At 46.5% G+C, this 18,850-nt stretch overlaps 1 protein-coding gene across 1 annotated transcript in view; it reads right to left on the bottom strand.

Annotated features, from left to right (window-relative positions):
- Positions 1-18,850, bottom strand: part of stil (STIL centriolar assembly protein) — a 92,044-nt gene that overhangs the window by 20,141 nt on the left and 53,053 nt on the right. Inside the window, exons 9-11 of the mRNA XM_072510943.1 lie at positions 17,909-18,018; positions 9,648-9,762; positions 7,700-8,770 (exon numbers count right to left, since the gene is read on the bottom strand). Of these exons, the coding sequence (XP_072367044.1) occupies positions 7,700-8,770; positions 9,648-9,762; positions 17,909-18,018 (1,296 nt within the window). The remainder of the gene's footprint in view (positions 1-7,699; positions 8,771-9,647; positions 9,763-17,908; positions 18,019-18,850) is intronic.

Genomic DNA, 18,850 nt, shown 5'->3' with positions numbered 1-18,850 from the left:
TGGGCGGAGAGATGGCAGATGGAGTTTAATCCGGACAAATGTGAGGTAATGCATTTTGGAAGGTCTAATGCAGGTAGGGAATATACAGTGAATGGTAGAACCCTCAAGAGTATTGAAAGTCAAAGAGATCTAGGAGTACAGGTCCACAGGTCATTGAAAGGGGCAACACAGGTGGAGAAGGTAGTCAAGAAGGCATACGGCATGCTTGCCTTCATTGGCCGGGGCATTGAGTATAAGAATTGGCAAGTCATGTTGCAGCTGTGTAGAACCTTAGTTAGGCCACACTTGGAGTATAGTGTTCAATTCTGGTCGCCACACTACCAGAAGGATGTGGAGGCTTTAGAGAGGGTGCAGAAGAGATTTACCAGAATGTTGCCTGGTATGGAGGGCATTAGCTATGAGGAGCGGTTGAATAAACTCGGTTTGTTCTCACTGGAACGAAGGAGGTTGAGGGGAGACCTGATAGAGGTATACAAAATTATGAGGGGCATAGACAGAGTGGATAGTCAGAGGCTTTTCCCCGGGGTAGAGGGGTCAATTACTAGGGGGCATAGGTTTAAGGCGAGAAGGGCAAGGTTTAGAGTAGATGTACGAGGCAAGTTTTTTTACGCAGAGGGTAGTGGGTGCCTGGAACTCGCTACCGGAGGAGGTAGTGGAAGCAGGGACGATAGGGACATTTAAGGGGCATCTTGACAAATATATGAATAGGATGGGAATAGAAGGATACGGACCCAGGAAGTGTAGAAGATTGTAGTTTAGTCGGGCAGCATGGTCGGCACGGGCTTGGAGGGCCGAAGGGCCTGTTCCTGTGCTGTCCAAACATTTCTTTGTTCTTTGTTCTTTGAAAGTTTCTATAATGGCAACAAATACTATGGGCTGGATTCTCCATTTCAGCGGCTAACTGACGGTTCGAACAGAGAATTTGTGGGAGGTTTGCAATGGAAAAATCGGCATTGCCCCCTCACTGATTCTGGGACCGGTGAGGGGCAAGCAGCAGCGCCGGGTGAAACTCCCAGCTGCAGCACCGAAAACGACCGGAGAATGGTCGGGTCCCGCATGCACACGGCTGACGACCTGCAGCACTCGCGCATGCAACATGGCACCGACCATGCGTGGACCCCCCTGGCCACCCCCAAGAGCTCCCGCGGAAGCCCCCCGGCCAGCGGTAGGGATCCGGGCCGAGTGTGGCGGTGCTGGACACAGTCCGAAGCTGCCACGCCGGGTTCCCAACTGCTGAGACCACCATGTCCCGCGTGGTCAGGAACTCGGTCTATTGGGGACGGAGCATCATGGGAGGGCTGGCCGATGACACGCCAATGCCGTTGCAATTATGCCATTTCCAAGGGGGAGGGTTCTCTGCCCGATCGAGATTATGATATTGACAACAGGCAACGGAGAATCCTGCCCATGATCTGAGAGACCCGCAGATTTCAGTTCCAGTAAGATGTGCAATAATGTTACCTCACTGGTCATGCAGTATATTGAGTAAATCTGCTGTATTATCAGAATAGGCAAACTACTGGCATGTTCAGGTTTCTATGGCACCATGGTAAGCAAAAAATAAACCATGCTCCAGAATCTGGAAGATCAGTCAATGCATTAAATTTGCTGGATGAAAATATTTTGAATCAATGGCAAGTATATAACATAATATAATACTCTTTATTGTTCCAAGTAGGCTTACATTAACACTGCAATGAAGTTACTGTGAAAAGCCCCATGTGCCGTAAACTGCAAAGTTCACAAACTCAAGTTATCCGAATTTCAGGCTGACATACCTTCAGATTGAGACTGGTTGCCTACGTAACATTGCCCTTAATATTTACATTTCCAATAAAACAATTTCTTGCTTATCAACTTTGCTACTTCGATGATTGAGTTCATCCAAAACTCTGCTGCCCAAGTCCTAACTCACACTAATTCACCCAATACCCATGCTCACTCATCCACATGGACTCAGTCAAGCAACCTCTTGCGCATATTTGTTTTTAAATCTCTCCATGACCTCATCCCTCCCGGTCTCTGCAATTTCCTGTAAACCCAAGACCAAGTTCATGGCTTGCCATGCAGCAGTGATCTCGGTGCTCCTATATACAGACATCTCAAAGCACAGAAGTAGCACCATCTGCAGTGTTTTTGTAAAATCCTCCAAAACCGGTGGCAAGAAAGGTAGTCCAACAGTAGCATTTTATGCCAAGGTAACTTGCCGAGCATCGAGGCACTAATCTTTCAAAATCACCTCCACTTGGCAGGTCATGTCGTCCATATGCCGGATGCCAGATTCCCTAAAGCAACTGGTCTATTCAGAACTCACAGCACGAGACTCTGGGAGGGAAATGGCAACGATTTACAGACATCCTCAAAAGCATCCCTCAAAAGATCAAAAAGCCCCACTATGGACAGTCCTTGGCTCCTGACCGACTAAAATGGCAGTTTATTCCGGAAGGCACCAAACAAGAGAAATTGTCAGCAGTATGCAGAGGCGAAATTAGGGCAGCACAGAGACCTCATAAACTTCCAAACAACTCAGCTGCCCAACCAGTCAATCAGCACCTGCTCAACAGGAGTCTGCAGATCACACACTGGACTTAGCAGCCAAATCAGAATTAATCAAACCGGAGTGGAAGCAAGTCACCCTCGACCCTAAGGGACTGTCTAAGAGGAATTCTCCAGCTCCACAACCCTAAAGAGTTAGCTGCACTAATTCTGGCCTCTTGAGCAGCCCCAATTTTAAAGGCACCACCATCGATGGCTCCACCTTCAGCTGATGTAGGCTCCAAGCTCTGGAATATCCACCCTGTGCCGCTCCATCTTTCTAGAACATAGAACATTACAGCACAGAACAGGCCCTTTGGCCCTCGATGTTGTGCCGAACATTGTCCGAAACCATGATCAAGCTATCCCACTCCGTCATTCTGGTGTGCTCCATGTGCCTATCCAATCACCGGTTGAAAGTTCCTAAAGTGTCCGACTCCACTATCACAGCAGGCAGTCCATTCCACACCCTAACTACTCTCTGAGTAAAGAACCTACCTCGGACATCCCTCCTATATCTCCCACCCTGAACCTTATAGTTAGGCCCCTTGCAACAGCTACATCCACCCGAGGAAAAAGTCGCTCAACGTCCACTCTATCTATCCCCCTCATCATCTTATAAACCTCTATTAAGTCGCCTCTCATCCTCCTCCGCTCCAAAGAGAAAAGCCCTACCTCCCTCAACCTTTCCTCATAAGACCTATCCTGCAAACCAGGCAGCATCCTGGTAAATCTTCTTTGCACCCTTTCCAATGCTTCCACATCCATCCTATAATGAGGTGACCAGGACTGCACACAATACTTCAAATGTGATTTCACCAGGGTCCTGTACAGTTGCAGCATAACCCCTCAGCTCTTAAACTCAAGTCCCCTGTTAATAAACGCTAACACACTATAAGCCTTCTTCACGGCTCTATCCACTTGAGTGGCAACCTTCAGAGATCTGTGGACATGAACTTCAAGATCGCTCTGTTTCCCCACATTCCTCAGAACCCTGCCGTTGACCCAGTAATCCGCATTCAAATTTTTTCTACCAAAATGAATCATCTCGCACTTATCAGGGTTAAACTCCATCTGCCATTTTTCGGCCCAGCTCTGCATCCTATCAATGTCTCTTTGCAGCCTACAACAGCCCTCCACCTCATCCACTACTCCACCAATCTTGGTGTCATCAGCAAATTTACTGACCCACCATTCAGCCCCCTCCTCCAAATCATCGATAAGAATCTCAAATAGCAGAGGACCCAGCACTGATCCCTGTGGTACACCGCTGGTAACTGGTCTCTAGTCTGAAAAATTTCCATCCACTACCACCCTCTCCAGTCTGAAAAATTTCCATCCACCACTACCCTCTGTTTTCTATGTGATAGCCAGTTACTTATCCAATTGGCCAAATTTCCCTCTATCCCACACCTCCTTACTTTCTTCATGAGCCGACCATGTGGAACCGTATCAAACGCCTTACTAAAATCCATGTATACGACATCAACTGCTCTACCTTCATCTACACACTTTGTTACCTCCTCAAACAATTCAATCAAATTTGTGAGGCAAGACCTACCCTTCATGAATCAGTGTTGACTATCCCGGATTACGCTACATCTTTCCAAATGGTCATAAATCTCATCCTTCAGGACCTTTTCCATTATCTTCCCGACCACCGAAGTAAGACTAACTGGCCTATAATTACCAGGGTCATTCCTATTCCCTTTCTTGAACAGAGGAACAACATTCGCCACTCTCCAGTCCTCTGGCACTATCCCCGTGGACAACGAGGACCCAAAGATCAAAGCCAAAGGCTCTGCAATCTCATCCCATCGACTCCCAAAGAATCCTTGGGTATATCCCATCTGGCCCAGGGGACTTGTCGACCCTCAGGTTTTTCAAAATTGCTAATACATCCTTCCTCAGAACATCTACTTCCTCCAGCCTACCCGCCTAAATCACACTCTCATCCTCAAAAACATGGCCCCTCTCCTTTGTGAACATTGAAGAAAAGTATTCATTCAACGCCTCTCCTATTTCTTCTGACTCCATGCACAAGTTGCCACTACTGTCCTTCACCGGCCCTACCCTCACCCTGGTCATTCTTTTATTTCTCACATAAGAGTAAAAAGCCTTGGGGTTTCCTTGATCCGACCCGCCAAGGACTTCTCATGCCCCCTCCTAGCTTTCCTAAGCCCTTTTTTCAGCTCATTCCTTGCTACCTTGTAACCCTCAAGCAACCCTACTGAATCTTGTTTTCTCATCCTTACATACTCTTCCTTTGTCCTCTTGACAAGACATTCAACCTCTTTTATGAACCATGGTTCCCTCACACAGCAATTTCCTCCCTGCCTGACAGGGACATACCTATAAAGGACACGCAGTATTTGTTCCTTGAACAAGCTCCACTTTTCTTTTGTGCCTTTCCCTGACAGTTTCTGTTCCCATCTTATGCTCCCTAATTCTTGCCTAATCGCATCATAATTACCCCTCCCCCAATTATAAACCTTGCCCTGCCGTATGGCCCTATCCCTCTCCATTGCAATAGTGAAAGACACTGAATTGTGGTCACTATCTCCAAAGTGCTCTCCCACAAAAAAATCTAACACTTGGCCTGGTTCATTACCCAGTACCAAATCCAATGTGCCCCCCGCCCCCCCTCGTGTCGGCCTATCCACATATTGTGTCAGGAAACCCTCCTGCACACACTGTACAAAAACTGCCCCATCCGAACTGTTCGACCTATAGAGGTTCCAATCAATATTTGGAAAGTTAAAGTCACCCATGACAACTACCCGGAGACCTCCACACCTATCCATAATCTGTTTTGCAATTTCTTCCTCCACATCTCTATTACTATTTAGGGGCCTATAGAAAACTCCTAACAATGTGACCGCTCCTTTCCCATTTCTAACTTCGGCTCATATTACCTCAGTAGGCAGATCCCCTTCAAACTGCCTTTCTGCAGCCGTTAAACTATCCTTGATTAAGAATGCTACTCCTCCACCTCTTTTACCACCTTCCCTACTCTTACTGAAACATCTATACACCGGAACTACCAACAACCATTCCTGTCACTGTTCTAACCATGTCTCCGTAATGGCCACAACATCGTAGTCCTAAGTACCAGTCAACGCCCCAAGTTCACCTACCTTATTCCGGATGCTCCTTACATTGAAGTAGACACACTTCAACCCACCTTTCTGTCTGCCGGTACACTCCTACGACCTTGATACCCTCCTCAGTACCTCGCTACTCTCGACACTGGCTTCTGGACTACAGCTCGTTTTTCCAACCCCTGACAAATTAGTTTAAACCCCCCCCAGAGGGACCGTAGCAAATTTCCCTCCCCGGATATTGGTGCCCCTCTGGTTCAGGTGCAAACCGTCCTGTCTGTACAGGTCCCACCTTCCCCAGAATGTGCTCCAATTATCCATGTACCTGAAACCCTCCCTCCTACACCATCCCTGCAGCCACGTGTTTATCTTCACTCTGTCCCTGTTCCTCACCTCACTAGCATGTGGCACCGGCAACAAACCAGAGATGACAACATGGTTTGTCCTGGCTCTCAGCTTCCATCCTAGCTCCCTAAATTCCTGTTTTAAATCCCCGTCCCTTCTCTTACCTATGTCGTTGGTACCGATGTGTACCACGACTTGTGACTGCTTCCCCTCCCCTTTAAGGATTCTGAAAACACGGTCCGAGACATCACGGACTCTGGCACCCGGGAGGCTACATACCATCCGTGAGTCTCTTTCACTGCCACAGAACCATCTATCTGTCCCTCTAACTATTGAGTCCCCAATAACTATTGCTCTCCTGCTCTCCCTCCTTCCCTTCGGAGCCGCAGGGACGGATTCAGTGCTGGAGATCCGTTCACCGTGGCTTACCCCTGGTAGGCCATCCCCCTCAACAGTATCCAAAACGGTATACTTGTTACTGAGGGGAACGACCACAGAGGATCCCTGCACTGACTGCTTCCTCCCAGCCCCTCTCACCGTCACCCATCTTCCTTGATTCTTCGGAGTAACTACATCCCTGAAGCTACTATCTATGATCACCTCTGCCTCCCGAATGATCCGAAGTTCATCCAGCTCCAGTTCCCCAACGTGGTTTCTGAGGAGCTGGAGATGGGTTCACTTCCCACAGGTGAAATCAGCAGGGACACTGACGGCGTCCCTCACCTCAAACATTCTGCAGGAGGAACATTGCACTGCATTCCCTGCCATCCCCTTTAGATAAAAAAAAGAAAAAGAAAGAAAGAGCTTACCTGTTATTCACTCTACCCCTTAGGTTAAAGGAGGTGGAAGGGTGGGGGACACTACAAGTGTAGTGTCTAGGGTTTAGAAACTGCCCAACTTAAATACAGGTAAAAATAAAACACTTAACCAGCAACCACTGCGCCCCACACGAGAACAGCAATCAGCTGTTATGGGCCTGCGCAAACAATTTAAATCTTTACTACTTACCCAGCAGTCACTCTGTCCTCACTCCAACCAGATTCAGCTGGAAACTCCCAACAGTAAGTTTTTTAAAAATTTGCTCCCCTTCTCAGCAAGCACTCACTCAGCAACCACTGCGCCCCGCACGATAACACCCCAGGGAAAAGAAAAACTACTTACCAGTCACCAGCCAATCACTTACCTGCAGGCTGTGACGTCACGGTTCAACTTCTTTCTACTTCTACCTGCCCTCGAGTCTCCCTCTTGATCTTTACTCGGCTGGGATCCTTACAGTGATTGTCTTTTTTTGGGGGTTAGAGGAGGAGGTAGGGAGGGAAATACTTACGAAGTGTTTCAGGTTTAACTGTCACTTGACAACAGCTCCTCCACAAACCACCTTCAAGATACGGTGACCGCAATGCACAGATGCAAATTTTCCCCGCAACAGTCAATCAGCAGCTCCCCTCTATCTTGCTTTTTCACTAAAGATGCTCTTTAAAGCCTTTTTCTTGACAAAGCCACGTAAGTTATGTTTTCTGATCTCTCCTGAAGCACTTGGGGCATTTCATTACATTAATGGTGCAATTTAAATACAAGCTGTTATCATTGCCAGCGAACAACACACTAAAATATGACATCCAAGGCAATTGTAGATGTTCTGGTTATTTCCCTTTTATGGGCAGGGAATAAAGGGAGAGTACGACAGAATGAAAAAGAAACCATTATGAACTCCTTACCTGAGCCTGAAGGAGCTTCAGTTGTCTATCCTGTTCCACTAGAATTTTGTAAGCATCAACGGGCAATCCCATTGTTCCATTTCCTTCTCGGTCATGGTCCAGTCTTCCCACGGGGAAATGTAAACACGCAGAGGGAACTGGGCACATTTTACAATGATTTGGCGGCGATATATGGGAGCCGCCAGGTGATTTCATCAAGCTGCTGTTTGGAGGTGAAGTGCTTCCTACTGGTCCAGGTAAACCCTGGTTTATTGGACTGTTATTCATGCACAAAGTACTACAGTGAGAATTTGGTAAATAAGTTGGAGTTTGTTGGCATGGCACAGGGCTACAGTCATGACAATTAGGCGAGTGGACCCCTTTAGAGCCATACGTTGGGATATTTCCTTGCCAATTAGCATTTATAGAAGGCCCACAGCAGGGTCCATGATGTTGGCAGAAATTGCAGTAGCTAGTTGGATACGGTGTATGAAAATGTGGCAGAAACCCTAAAAGCTGCATTTCAGGAGAAGGAGATGGAAAGTTAGGAGTGTGTTGTAATGACTGTTGAATGGATTTGTTGGGAGATGTCCCTTGTGAGTGTCTTACGTTAGACATGGATTGCCAGCCTCGAGGAGAAACCCCTCCTTTACTCAAACCAGTGTTTTTTATTGAATCGGCTGTATCAGTGGACATAACCAACTTAGGTTGGTCTATAGAAGTGTCAGGTGAAGGTCCACTTGGTGGCGTAGAACAGGGTGAGGAGGATGATCCAGAACTCTTCCTGACAAAATGGCCACCTTTCTGATGTTGCTTTGCAGGTCTTTCTTTCCAAACCTTGACAGATGCCGCTGATCCATGTGAAAGAGTCAGATTTTGTTTTGAAGGAGGAAGTATAGCTTGAGATGTCATTCCCTGCTGCCCATTTTCAGAAGATTCCTTGATTGAGTTAAAAATTCCAGATCCTCCACATGTTTTTGTTGTCTGTTGCGGCTTATTTTGTTGTGGTCTTGTCGCTGTAAACTTTGACTCGATAAAACTTCCATCAAATACAAGTGATAGCTCAGGTACAGAAGGATAGATCCTTGGAAACTAAGTTAACAGAAAGAGAGATTGTAATAATTTTAATGTACACCCTGAAAGTTAAGGCAGATAGCAACTTCTAAGATGGACACTAGGTTCATACAGTTTGACCATTACATACATAGAACTTGCTAAGCCCCTATAATATAGTACCATTTAAAAATAACAGTTCAAAACCATATAGCATTACAGGCCTTCATTTTAAGCCATGTGGCTCAACCAATGGTCTACTTTGCATTGCACCTAGTGCTAGGGATTAAAACAAACACTAATTCAGATGCATACAGTTGGAATATGGTCAAATTTCATATGCTGAAAATGTGCCTCAAAATCTTTCCTCTGCACTTCTGCCTTAAGTACATATTCATATTCTTGGGTTGTACACCTAAATGGTTGAAGATGAAAATAGGCTGAAGGGCTGGCCACAAGAGGGTTATTTAACATTTACAGGACCACAACCATCTTATGGCAAGAGTAAATTGCTACAGTCCTTTAAAAGGAACAAGATTCCAAGAGAAGAAAATCATTCTATTAACGGGGGATATAGCTAGTAAATCTTGTTAGAGGCCTGGAGTTTGCTTGTTTGGTCTTTGAGGCTCAAAATGTGGGGTTTTCCCAGCACCATTCCTCCATTAGTCACAAGCTTGTTTTACACATTTCAGGAGAGACAGGTACAGGGTGGATGAACAATGTGCTATGTTGTGCTACTGACTGGAATGAGTAATATTTCAGTCTTTGCTCATGCTTTTCTTCATATTTTGTACTTTTTAAACCTAGACTATCCAATATTATCACATTCTAGTCCAAATACCAGTGCTGAAAATGTCCCATGTAATTATCTTTTTAAATACACATCAAGAGTATTAAATGTATAGTAATTAATAACCTTTTGGCCAACAGGATGTGGACTTGGTGTTGGTCGTGGAGAAAGGTCCTCTTCCTCCACACCAGAGTCATTGTCACCAATAGGTATCTTGTTTGAAACTAACTCACACCGAAGGCTGCAAAATAAATGTTTAAAATTGTAATCAGGTTTATTTATAAAATGTGGAAAATCTCTACTGGTACACAGACCTAAAGCAACAGAGATTTGCAACAATCTCAGCCCCAAAACTCCCAACTTGCCATACTGCTTCTAGTTGAACTTTAAAAAAATTCAGCTAATAAAATGTTTTGCTCAAATCTTACCTTCAGGAAGTGGAGCAAAAAGGGGGACCTGGAGGAGGTACTCAAGGAGTGTGGGGGGCAGGATAGAGGATAAATACAGCCTGGGGAGCGCAGCCTACATCATTCACCTGCAGGAGGAGCGGAGAGGCAAACCTGCAGGAGATACTCGCAGAGTGGGGAGAGGATCAATACAGCCCGGGGAGTGTGGCCTACAGCATTGACCTTCAGGAGGAGTGGAGAAGCACACCTGCAGGAGATACTCAAGGGGGTAGGGAGAGTGAATACCTAGCCTGCACATCTTTGAACTGCGGGAGGAAACCAGAGCACCCAGACGAAACCAACGCAGATATGAGGAGAATATGCAAACTCCACACAGACAGTAACCAGAGGTCAGAATTGAACCGGTTCCCTGGCGCAGTGAGGCAGCAGTGCCAACCACTGTGCCACCGTGCTTCATTCGTACGAACACCAGCAGTGGGGGCCCATTACAGTTGTCGAATCCAGGCCAAATCCAAACCACCCAAGAATCTAAAACAGATATTCCCTCTCCACCATATTAAATTACTTTTCGGTATCTAGGGAAACAATCACCTCCGGTTCAGTCACCGAGGAGAGCTGACTAGTGGTGATTAAGCCTGAGGATCGCCACACCTCAGGCGAGAGGCAAGGTTGAGAAGGCAGGCCTTCATGAATAACCTCAGCCAGTACGGGAATTGAACCCACATGATTGATCTCAGCTGCATCGCTACAGCCAACTGAGCTAAACATACAAAAAGGAAGAGAGTAACTGAAGTCAATGTTGCTCCCTTAGAGAACAAGGCAGAGGAGTTAATAATGGGGAACACAGAAATGGTAGAATCACTAAATCAATATTTTGCTCTGGTTTTTACAGTGGAGGACACTAGAACCATCCCAATAGTAACAAGTAATGCAGAGGTTGTTGAAATGGGCGAATTTAAAACAATCACCATCACCAGGGAAGAACTGCAGTGCAAACTATTGGGATTAAAGGCAGACAAATCCCCAGAGCCTTGGGGCCTACATGCTAGGGTCTTAAAGGAAGTGGCAGCAAAGATAGTGGAGGCATTGGTTATAATATTCCAAAAAAGAAAAAAGGTTGCTCTAACACTCCTGTTCAGAAAGGGAAAAAGGCAGTAGGTAAGAACCAGTTAATTTAACATCAGTCGTTAGGAAATTGTTGGAATCTATTATTAAGGAGGTAGTAACATGGCATTTGGAAAATCAAAACGCAATCCACCAGAGGCAGTGTGGTTTTACGAAGAGTAAATTGTGTAATTTTCTAGAGTTCTTCGAAGATGTAACAAGCAAAGTAGATAATGGTGGTCCTGGAGATGTAGTAAATCTGGACTTCCAGAAGGCATTTGAAAAGATGCCGCACATAAGGTTAATTTACAAGGTGAGATCCCATGGGATATGGGGTAACATATTAGCTAGGATAGAGGATATCGTAATCGGCGATCGGGTGGAGAATCCATGTTTATGACCGAATCGGGGCGATGTCCGTTTTCGGATGCTTCGCTCCCTCCAAAACGGCATCATCGAGGAGTACGCCCGCACGTCGTTGGGGCGGCCTCCGAACGTTTCCTGAAGGCCCTCCCAGATGCTCCGCCCCCGTGGGCCGAGTCCTGACTGCGCAGGGCACATGTGCTCTCAGTTTTCATGAACCCGGTGTGGCGGCTGCGGACTGTGTCCAGCGCCGCCACAGTCGGGCGGGAGCCGTGCTGCTGGCCGGGGGCTTCGGCGAGGTGGGTACTATCTGGCAGGTCGGGTCCGTGCGTGGCTGGCACCATGTTGTCTGGCGCGACTGCTGCAGGTCATCGCCATGCGCATGCGTGGCCACGGACCAGGCAATTCTCCAGGCCGCCCGTCGGAGGATCGGTGAGGGGCCGGCACCAACTTTTCTGTCGTAAAACCAGACACATCCTCAAAATCGGAGAATCCAGGTCAAGAAATTTTACAAATTCATATGGGTAGGTTCAGTGAGTGGGCCAAAATTTAGCAGATAGAATTTAACCTGGATAAGTGTGCTATTATCCATTTTGGTTGGAGGCATATAAAGGCAACTTATTATATAAATGGAGAGAAGCTTCAAAATGCTTCCATGATGGAAGGCTCTAAAGGCGGTGGTGAGGGGTGAGATAATTTTGTTTAAGGCCAGGGTGAACAAAGAGGAGAGGTTGGAGCGGCAGAGGGTAACAGATGAGATGTTAGAGGTAGATAGGAGTTATGCAGAAGATGGGGACCCAGCGAAGCTGGAAAAGAGGAAGGAACTACAGGCGAGCTTCGACCGACTGTCTACCAGGAAGGCAGTGCGCCAACTAAGACGAGCAAGGGGTGCAGTTTATGAACATGGAGACAAGGCTGTTAGCAGGTCAGCTCCGGAGGGAAGCAGCGGCAAGGGAAATTCTTCAGGTGAGGGATAGGGCAAGGAAGTTGGTGGTGGCTCCGGAGCTGATTAACAAGGTTTTTGAGGAGTTTTATGAGAGGTTGTACAGGTCAGAGCCACCAGGGGGAGACCGTGAGATGCAGGAATTTCTAGATGGGCTGGAGTACCTGAGGCTAGGGGAGGGGGACAGGGCTACACGAGAAGGAGCAATAGTGGAGCAGGAGATAAAGGATGCGATTGGGAGGATGCAGTCGGGGAAGGTGGCAGGGCAGGATGGGTTTCAGGTGGAATATTATAAAAAATTCAAGGATAAGCTGGCACCCCTGATGGTGGGGATGTTTCAAGAGGCGATAGGGAAGGGGGTGTTGCCACAAACTTTGGGGCAGGCATCAATTTTACTGTTGCTAAAAAAAGATAAGGATCCGACGGAGTGTGGGTCGTAGAGGCCCATATCACTTCTGAATGTGGACGTAAAAGTATTGGCGAAGGTACTGCCGGGTAGGCTGGAGGAGTGCCTCCCGAAGGTGATAGGTGAAGATCAGACGGGGTTCGGGAGAGGGAGACAGCTCTTTTCAAACATTAGGAGGGTTTTGAAAGTCGTTATGGCACCGGCGAAGGGAAGGAAACAGAGGTGGTTGTGGCATTGGACGCCGAGAAGGCGCTTGACCGGGTAGAATGGGGGTACTTGATGGCAGTTCTGGAGCGGTTTGGGATTGGGCCAAGATTTGTGAACTGGGTAAAGCTACTATATAAGGAGCCGAAGGCGAGTGTCCGCACAAACATCAGCTCGAGATACTTTTCTCTCCACCGTGGAACGAGGCAGGGATGTCCTATGTCCCCCTGCTTGCGATTGAGCCGTTGGCCATCGCATTGAGAAGTTTGGGAGCATGGAAAGGAATAGTGCGGGGGGGAGATAGAGGACAGGGCGTCCTTATATGCCGACGACTTGCTGTTGCTGTTCAGTGTCGGAACCGAGTGTGTCGATAGGGGGATTATTGGAGCTACTGCGGGTATTTGGGTCTTTCTCAGGGTACAAGCTGAACCTAGACAAGAGTGAATATTTTGTGGTGTCTGGGCCGGGGGTGGGGGGGCTGCCATTCCGTAGGGCAGGGACTCACTTTAGATATCTGGGGGTGCAGGTTGCCCAGGAGTGGGGGAGGCTTCGCAGATACAACATCTCTAGTTTGGTGGGGAGAGTGAAAGCCAATCTGGAAAGGTGGGATGGTCTCCCTCTGTCACTGGCGGGTCGGGTACAGGCGGTTAAAATGAATGTGTTGCCGCAATTTCTGTTTATTTTTCAATGCCTACCGATTTTCCTGCCAAAGGCTTTTTTCAGGGAGATTGAGGGGAAGGATTACCTCGTTCATATGGGGAGGTAAGGTGGCCAGATTGAGAAAGGTGCTGCTACAGAGGGGAAGGCAGGCAGGAGGTTTGGGTCTTCCGAACCGGATATACTACTACTGGGCGGCGAATGTGGAGAAGGTGCGGAGCTGGGTCAGAGGGGTTGATTCCCAGTGGATCAGAATGGAGGAGAGTTTGTGCAGGGGGTCAGGACTGAAAGCACGAGCAACAGCGCCGCTCCCGATAGCTCCGGGGAAATACTCGGAGTCAGGTAATAATAGCTTCATTGAAAATCTGCAGGCAGTTTCGCCAACACTTCGGGTTGGGGGCAGGATCAAGGGAAATGCCGATTCGGGGGAACCACAGATTTGAGCCAGGGAGGTGGGATGTAAATTTTCGGAAATGGGAAGAGAAGGGGATTAAGACGCTAAAAGATTTGTTTCTTAGGGGTCGGTTTGCAGGATTGAAGGAGCTGGAAGCGAAGTATGGGCTGGAGAAGGAAGAAATGTTTAGACACACGCAGGTTCAAGATATTGCCAGAAAGGAGATACAGAGCTTCCCAGAGGAACCGGCCTCCACTTTGCTGGAGGAGGTACTGACGACAAGGGGACTGGAGAAGGGGGTAGTGTCAGCAGAGCTATTTTGGAGGAGGATCAGGCACCACTGGAAGGGATCAAAGTAAAGTAGGAGGAAGAGTTGGGGGAGTCATAGAGGGGGTCTGGTGTGAGGTGCTCCGGAGAGTAAATGCCTCCACCTCATGTGCGAGGTTGGGGCTGATACAGCTGAAGGTGGTATACAGAGCACACCTCACGAGGGCGAGGATGAGCCGATTCTTTGAAGGAGTAGATGTGTGTGAGCGTTGCGCGGGGGGGGGGGGGGGGGGGGCGCTAATCACATTCATATGTTTTGGTCCTGTCCAAAGCTAGAGGATTACTGGAAGGCGGTTTTGAGGGTAATTTCCAAGGTGGTGCATGTGAAACTGGACCCGGGTCCCCGGGAGGCCCTATGCGGGGTGTCGGACCAGCCAGGGTTGGAAATGGGTGCGGGGGCAGATATCGTAGCCCTCGCCTCGTTGATTGCCCGAAGGCGATCCTCTTGGGATGGAGAGCAGCCTCTCCACCTGTGTCCTGGGGAGGGAGGGGGGGGGTGCAGGGAGAACCTGTTGGAATTCTTGACTCGGAGAAGGTTAAGTTTGAACTGAGGGGAAGGACAGAGGGGTTTTACAAGTCATGGGTATTATTCATTATGCACTTTCAAGAACTGGATAACATCGAACATTAGTTAGGGGGGGGGGGTGGGTGGGAGGGGGGCTGTGTGTATTAAGGATGACTATGGGTAATCTCGGATTCCTTTTTGTCATTTGTTTATGTAAACATGCGGGCTAATGTTTGGGGGTTGGTGGGAGGATGGGATTGTTGTTATTGTTATGGGGGGGATTGACATATTTGTTGCTGATTATTGTTTATTGTTGGGGGGTGCAAATTTGGGAGAAAATGTGAAAAAGGAGGAGAATAAAAATATGTATATTTTTTTTTTTAAATGCTTCCGTGCAGAGTGATCTGGGTCCTCGTGCATGAATCTCAGAATGTTAGTACGCAGGTAATAATGAGATCTAATTGAGATATACACAAGATGCTAAAGGGGATTAGCAGGGTAGACAGAGCGAATGCTTCCCCTTTTTGGACACCCTAGAACGGGTGCGAGTCCAGACTCACAGTAACATGGTTGACTCTTAACTGCCCTGTGAGGTCGCTGAACAAGCCTGTCATCTCAAGGACAATTAAGGATCAGCAACAAATGCTGGACATGCCCACATCCCATGAAAGAATGAAAAAAGAGAAAATAAATAGCAGAGGTTCCAACACCGATCCTTCATCCATATTCATATTAAGTTAAGCAAGGGTCCAAGGCGAAAGAAGTGATCCTCCCAGTCTCCTGCAGAGATCATCATCCTCATAGACGCTAGCCTTCAGCCAATTAAATTCATTCCACATAGTAAAGGCTCTGGGTAACAACACAAATTCCACAGTAGTGCTCAAGGCCTGTAGAATTAACTGCCCATTTAGCCAAGAATGCGAACATTGCATTTGCCTTCTGTTACGGGCAGGGTTCAGAGAACCCCAAAGTGTATCATGGAGTTCACCTGACCCACAACTTTTAATAGATTGTGGTATGGGGAGCACACGGCCCACTCTACAGGTGTGGTAGAGCAGAAATGGAGAAATATTTTTTTAAAACAAAACAATGTTTATTCGATGAACTCAAGTTAACCTTTTGGATTGGATTGGATTTGTTTATTGTCACGTGTACCAAGGTACAGTGAAAAGTATTTTTCTGTGAGCAGCTCAACAGATCATTAAGTACATGAGAAGAAAAGGGAATAAAAGAAAATACATAATAGGGCAACACAACATATACATATACCATATCATATCATATCATATTTTTAAAACATAGTGAACATCTTAGCAACCATTAATTCAAATACAACTCCCAAAGACTACAACACTAAGTAATCCTTTAAGCTTTCCTTTTTAACATCCATATGACTTAAAAACAAAACCTTTATCAGAAGCACACCAGGTTAAAGTCACTACTGAAAACATTTATAATTCTGAATTCACCAAGTGATCAAGAGATAGTCTTTTGATGGCAGAGAGAACAGCAGTACACCTGCTTGGTCTGGCTTCAGCTCCAACACGGAAAACAAAACTAAAACACACCCTGCAGCCTGCTCAAAAACGAAAGTAAAATGCTGACAGACAGCCCAGCTCCACCCACTCTGACATCACTGCAGTAGTAAACACCCATTTCTTAAAGGTACTCTCACTACAGATATTTATATACACACCCATTTATAAACACCCATTTCTTAAAGGTACTCTCACATGACACTTCCTAACTCTCAACTGAACCTGTACGTTAACCTTAAGAGAATTGTGAACAAGGACTGCCAAGTCCCTTTGTGCTTCTGATTTCCTAAGCATCTTCCCATTGAGAAAATAGTCTATGCCTCCATTTCTCCTTTCAAAGTGATATAACCTCACACTTTTCCACATTGTATTCCATCTGCCACTTCTTTGCCCACTCTCCTAGCCTGTCTAAGTCCTTCTGCAGCCCACCCGTTTCCTCAATACTACCTGTCCCTCTACAGATCTTTGTATCATCTGCAAACTTAGCAACAGTGCCTTCAGTTCCTTCTTCCAGATCATTAATGTATATTGCAAAAAGTTGTGGTCCCAGCATCGACCCCTGAGGTACACCACTAGGCCCCGGCTGCCATCCTGAAAAAGACCCCTTTATCCCCACTCTCTGCCTTCTGCCAGTCAGCCAATCCTCTATCCATGCCAGGATCTTACCCCTAACACAGTGGGCTCTTATCTTAACAGTCTCCTGTGCAGCACCTTGTCAAATGCCTTCTGGAAATCTAAATAAATCTCATACACTGGTTCTCCTTTGTCTAGCTTCCTTGTTACTTCCTCAAAGAACTCTAACAGATTTGTCAGACATGACCTCCCCTTGACGAGGCAATGCTGACTCATTCCTATTTTATCATGCAACTTCTTTAATAATGAACTGTAAAATCTTACCAATGACCAAAGTCAGGCTAACCGGCCTACAGTCTCCCGTCTTCTGTCTCCCTCCCTTCTTAAACAGTGGTGTTATATTAGCCAATTTCCAGTCCTCTGGGAGCCATCCTGCCTCCAGTGATTCCTGAAAGATCATCACCAATCCCTCCATAATCTCCTGAGCTATCTCTTTTAGAACTCTGGAGTGTAGCCCATCAGGGATACTTGACCTGAAGATTACAAATCAAACTGAACGTCGTCAGCTTCAGTCCACCTTTGGACATTGTGCATATACATCTATACCAAAGGGGAGCTTCAATTATGTATTCTCCAACGCCCGTTTTGTGTTAGATGAAGGCTAGCGGGAGTCAACATCCATAAGACCCTTTAAAGGGAGATGATGGCACTACTGAAACAAGTAGCTACATATGTGGCAAACTCAAATGCCGAACAGAGAACTCAACTTCCACCTAAAGATACTGCATTAGGTTTTTCAAAAATCCTAAGTACGCCATGCAATTTAGTCAGATCGGTAAATAGGCATTCATTGCAAAGGAGGATATTTTCTGTTAATATGTATGAATTGATTAGAAACGGTCTTCCAACCTACAGCCTAATTGTCACCGAAATGTACAAAGATGTATTAAATTGCTTAATACTTACGAAGTTCGTGCAAGGTTGTTAGCCACCTCCTTAAAAAATTCACTCTCTTGATTTCTATTTTCATCACTTAGTTCAAATTCAATTGGCTGTTTTGCTGAAGACTCTGTGCTCTGGGGGAAAAAAAGTTCAACTGCTCATAATATTACAAGTTAAATCTGGTCAGGTAGAATTATCATTAATAATTCAAACTATTGCAACATATTACCATTAACAAAAAAAACTCCCAAGACACTTGAGATGTGCTGAAAAATAAGTTTCAAGTCAAAAGGTGAATGAAATGTGGTAACTGAAGTTTTGTTGAAGAGGTGGATTTTAAAAGGAAGAAGTTGGTGGAAGAGGGCAGCTGAAGGTGTGGTTTTGTGTGGGTGAAGGTTGTCAGTGTCACAGAAATCATAAGTGGGCAGTCTTGACAACACAGAAGAAATGAAATGAAAATGAAAATCACTTATGGTCACAAGTAGGCTTCAAATGAAGTTACAGTGAAAAGCCACTAGTTGCCATATTCCAGCACCTGTTCGGGGAGGCTGGTATGGGAATTGAACCGTGCTGCTGGCCTGCCTTGGTCGGCTTTAAAAGCCAGCTCTTCAGCCCTATGCTAAACCAGCCCCTGATATGAAACAAACAAGGTGTCAAAGGTTGTGTGAACCACCTGTGTCAGTGGTTAGGAAGGGGGATTGAATCAGTTAGGAGCTTTTTTTGATCCCACAGCAGTGAAGGAACCAGAATGTAGTTCCAAGTCAGGATGGGAGTGCGGCTTGGAGCAGAACTTGCAGGTGGCAGTGTTAAGTGTTTTTTTAAAAACACATTTTATTCAAACTTGTATCAAAGTAGGTGACAGCAAATAAACACCCCGGGAAACATTCTTCCCAACAATCAACCATACAGATTTTCCTCCTTTTTCACCCCCACATCCCATCACCTCACCCTCAATGAACAGCTCCT

The sequence above is a fragment of the Scyliorhinus torazame genome, chromosome 7 (genome assembly GCF_047496885.1).
Source record: "Scyliorhinus torazame isolate Kashiwa2021f chromosome 7, sScyTor2.1, whole genome shotgun sequence".
Lineage (NCBI taxonomy): Eukaryota > Metazoa > Chordata > Chondrichthyes > Carcharhiniformes > Scyliorhinidae > Scyliorhinus > Scyliorhinus torazame.
This window is presented reverse-complemented; position numbering and strand designations above follow the sequence as displayed.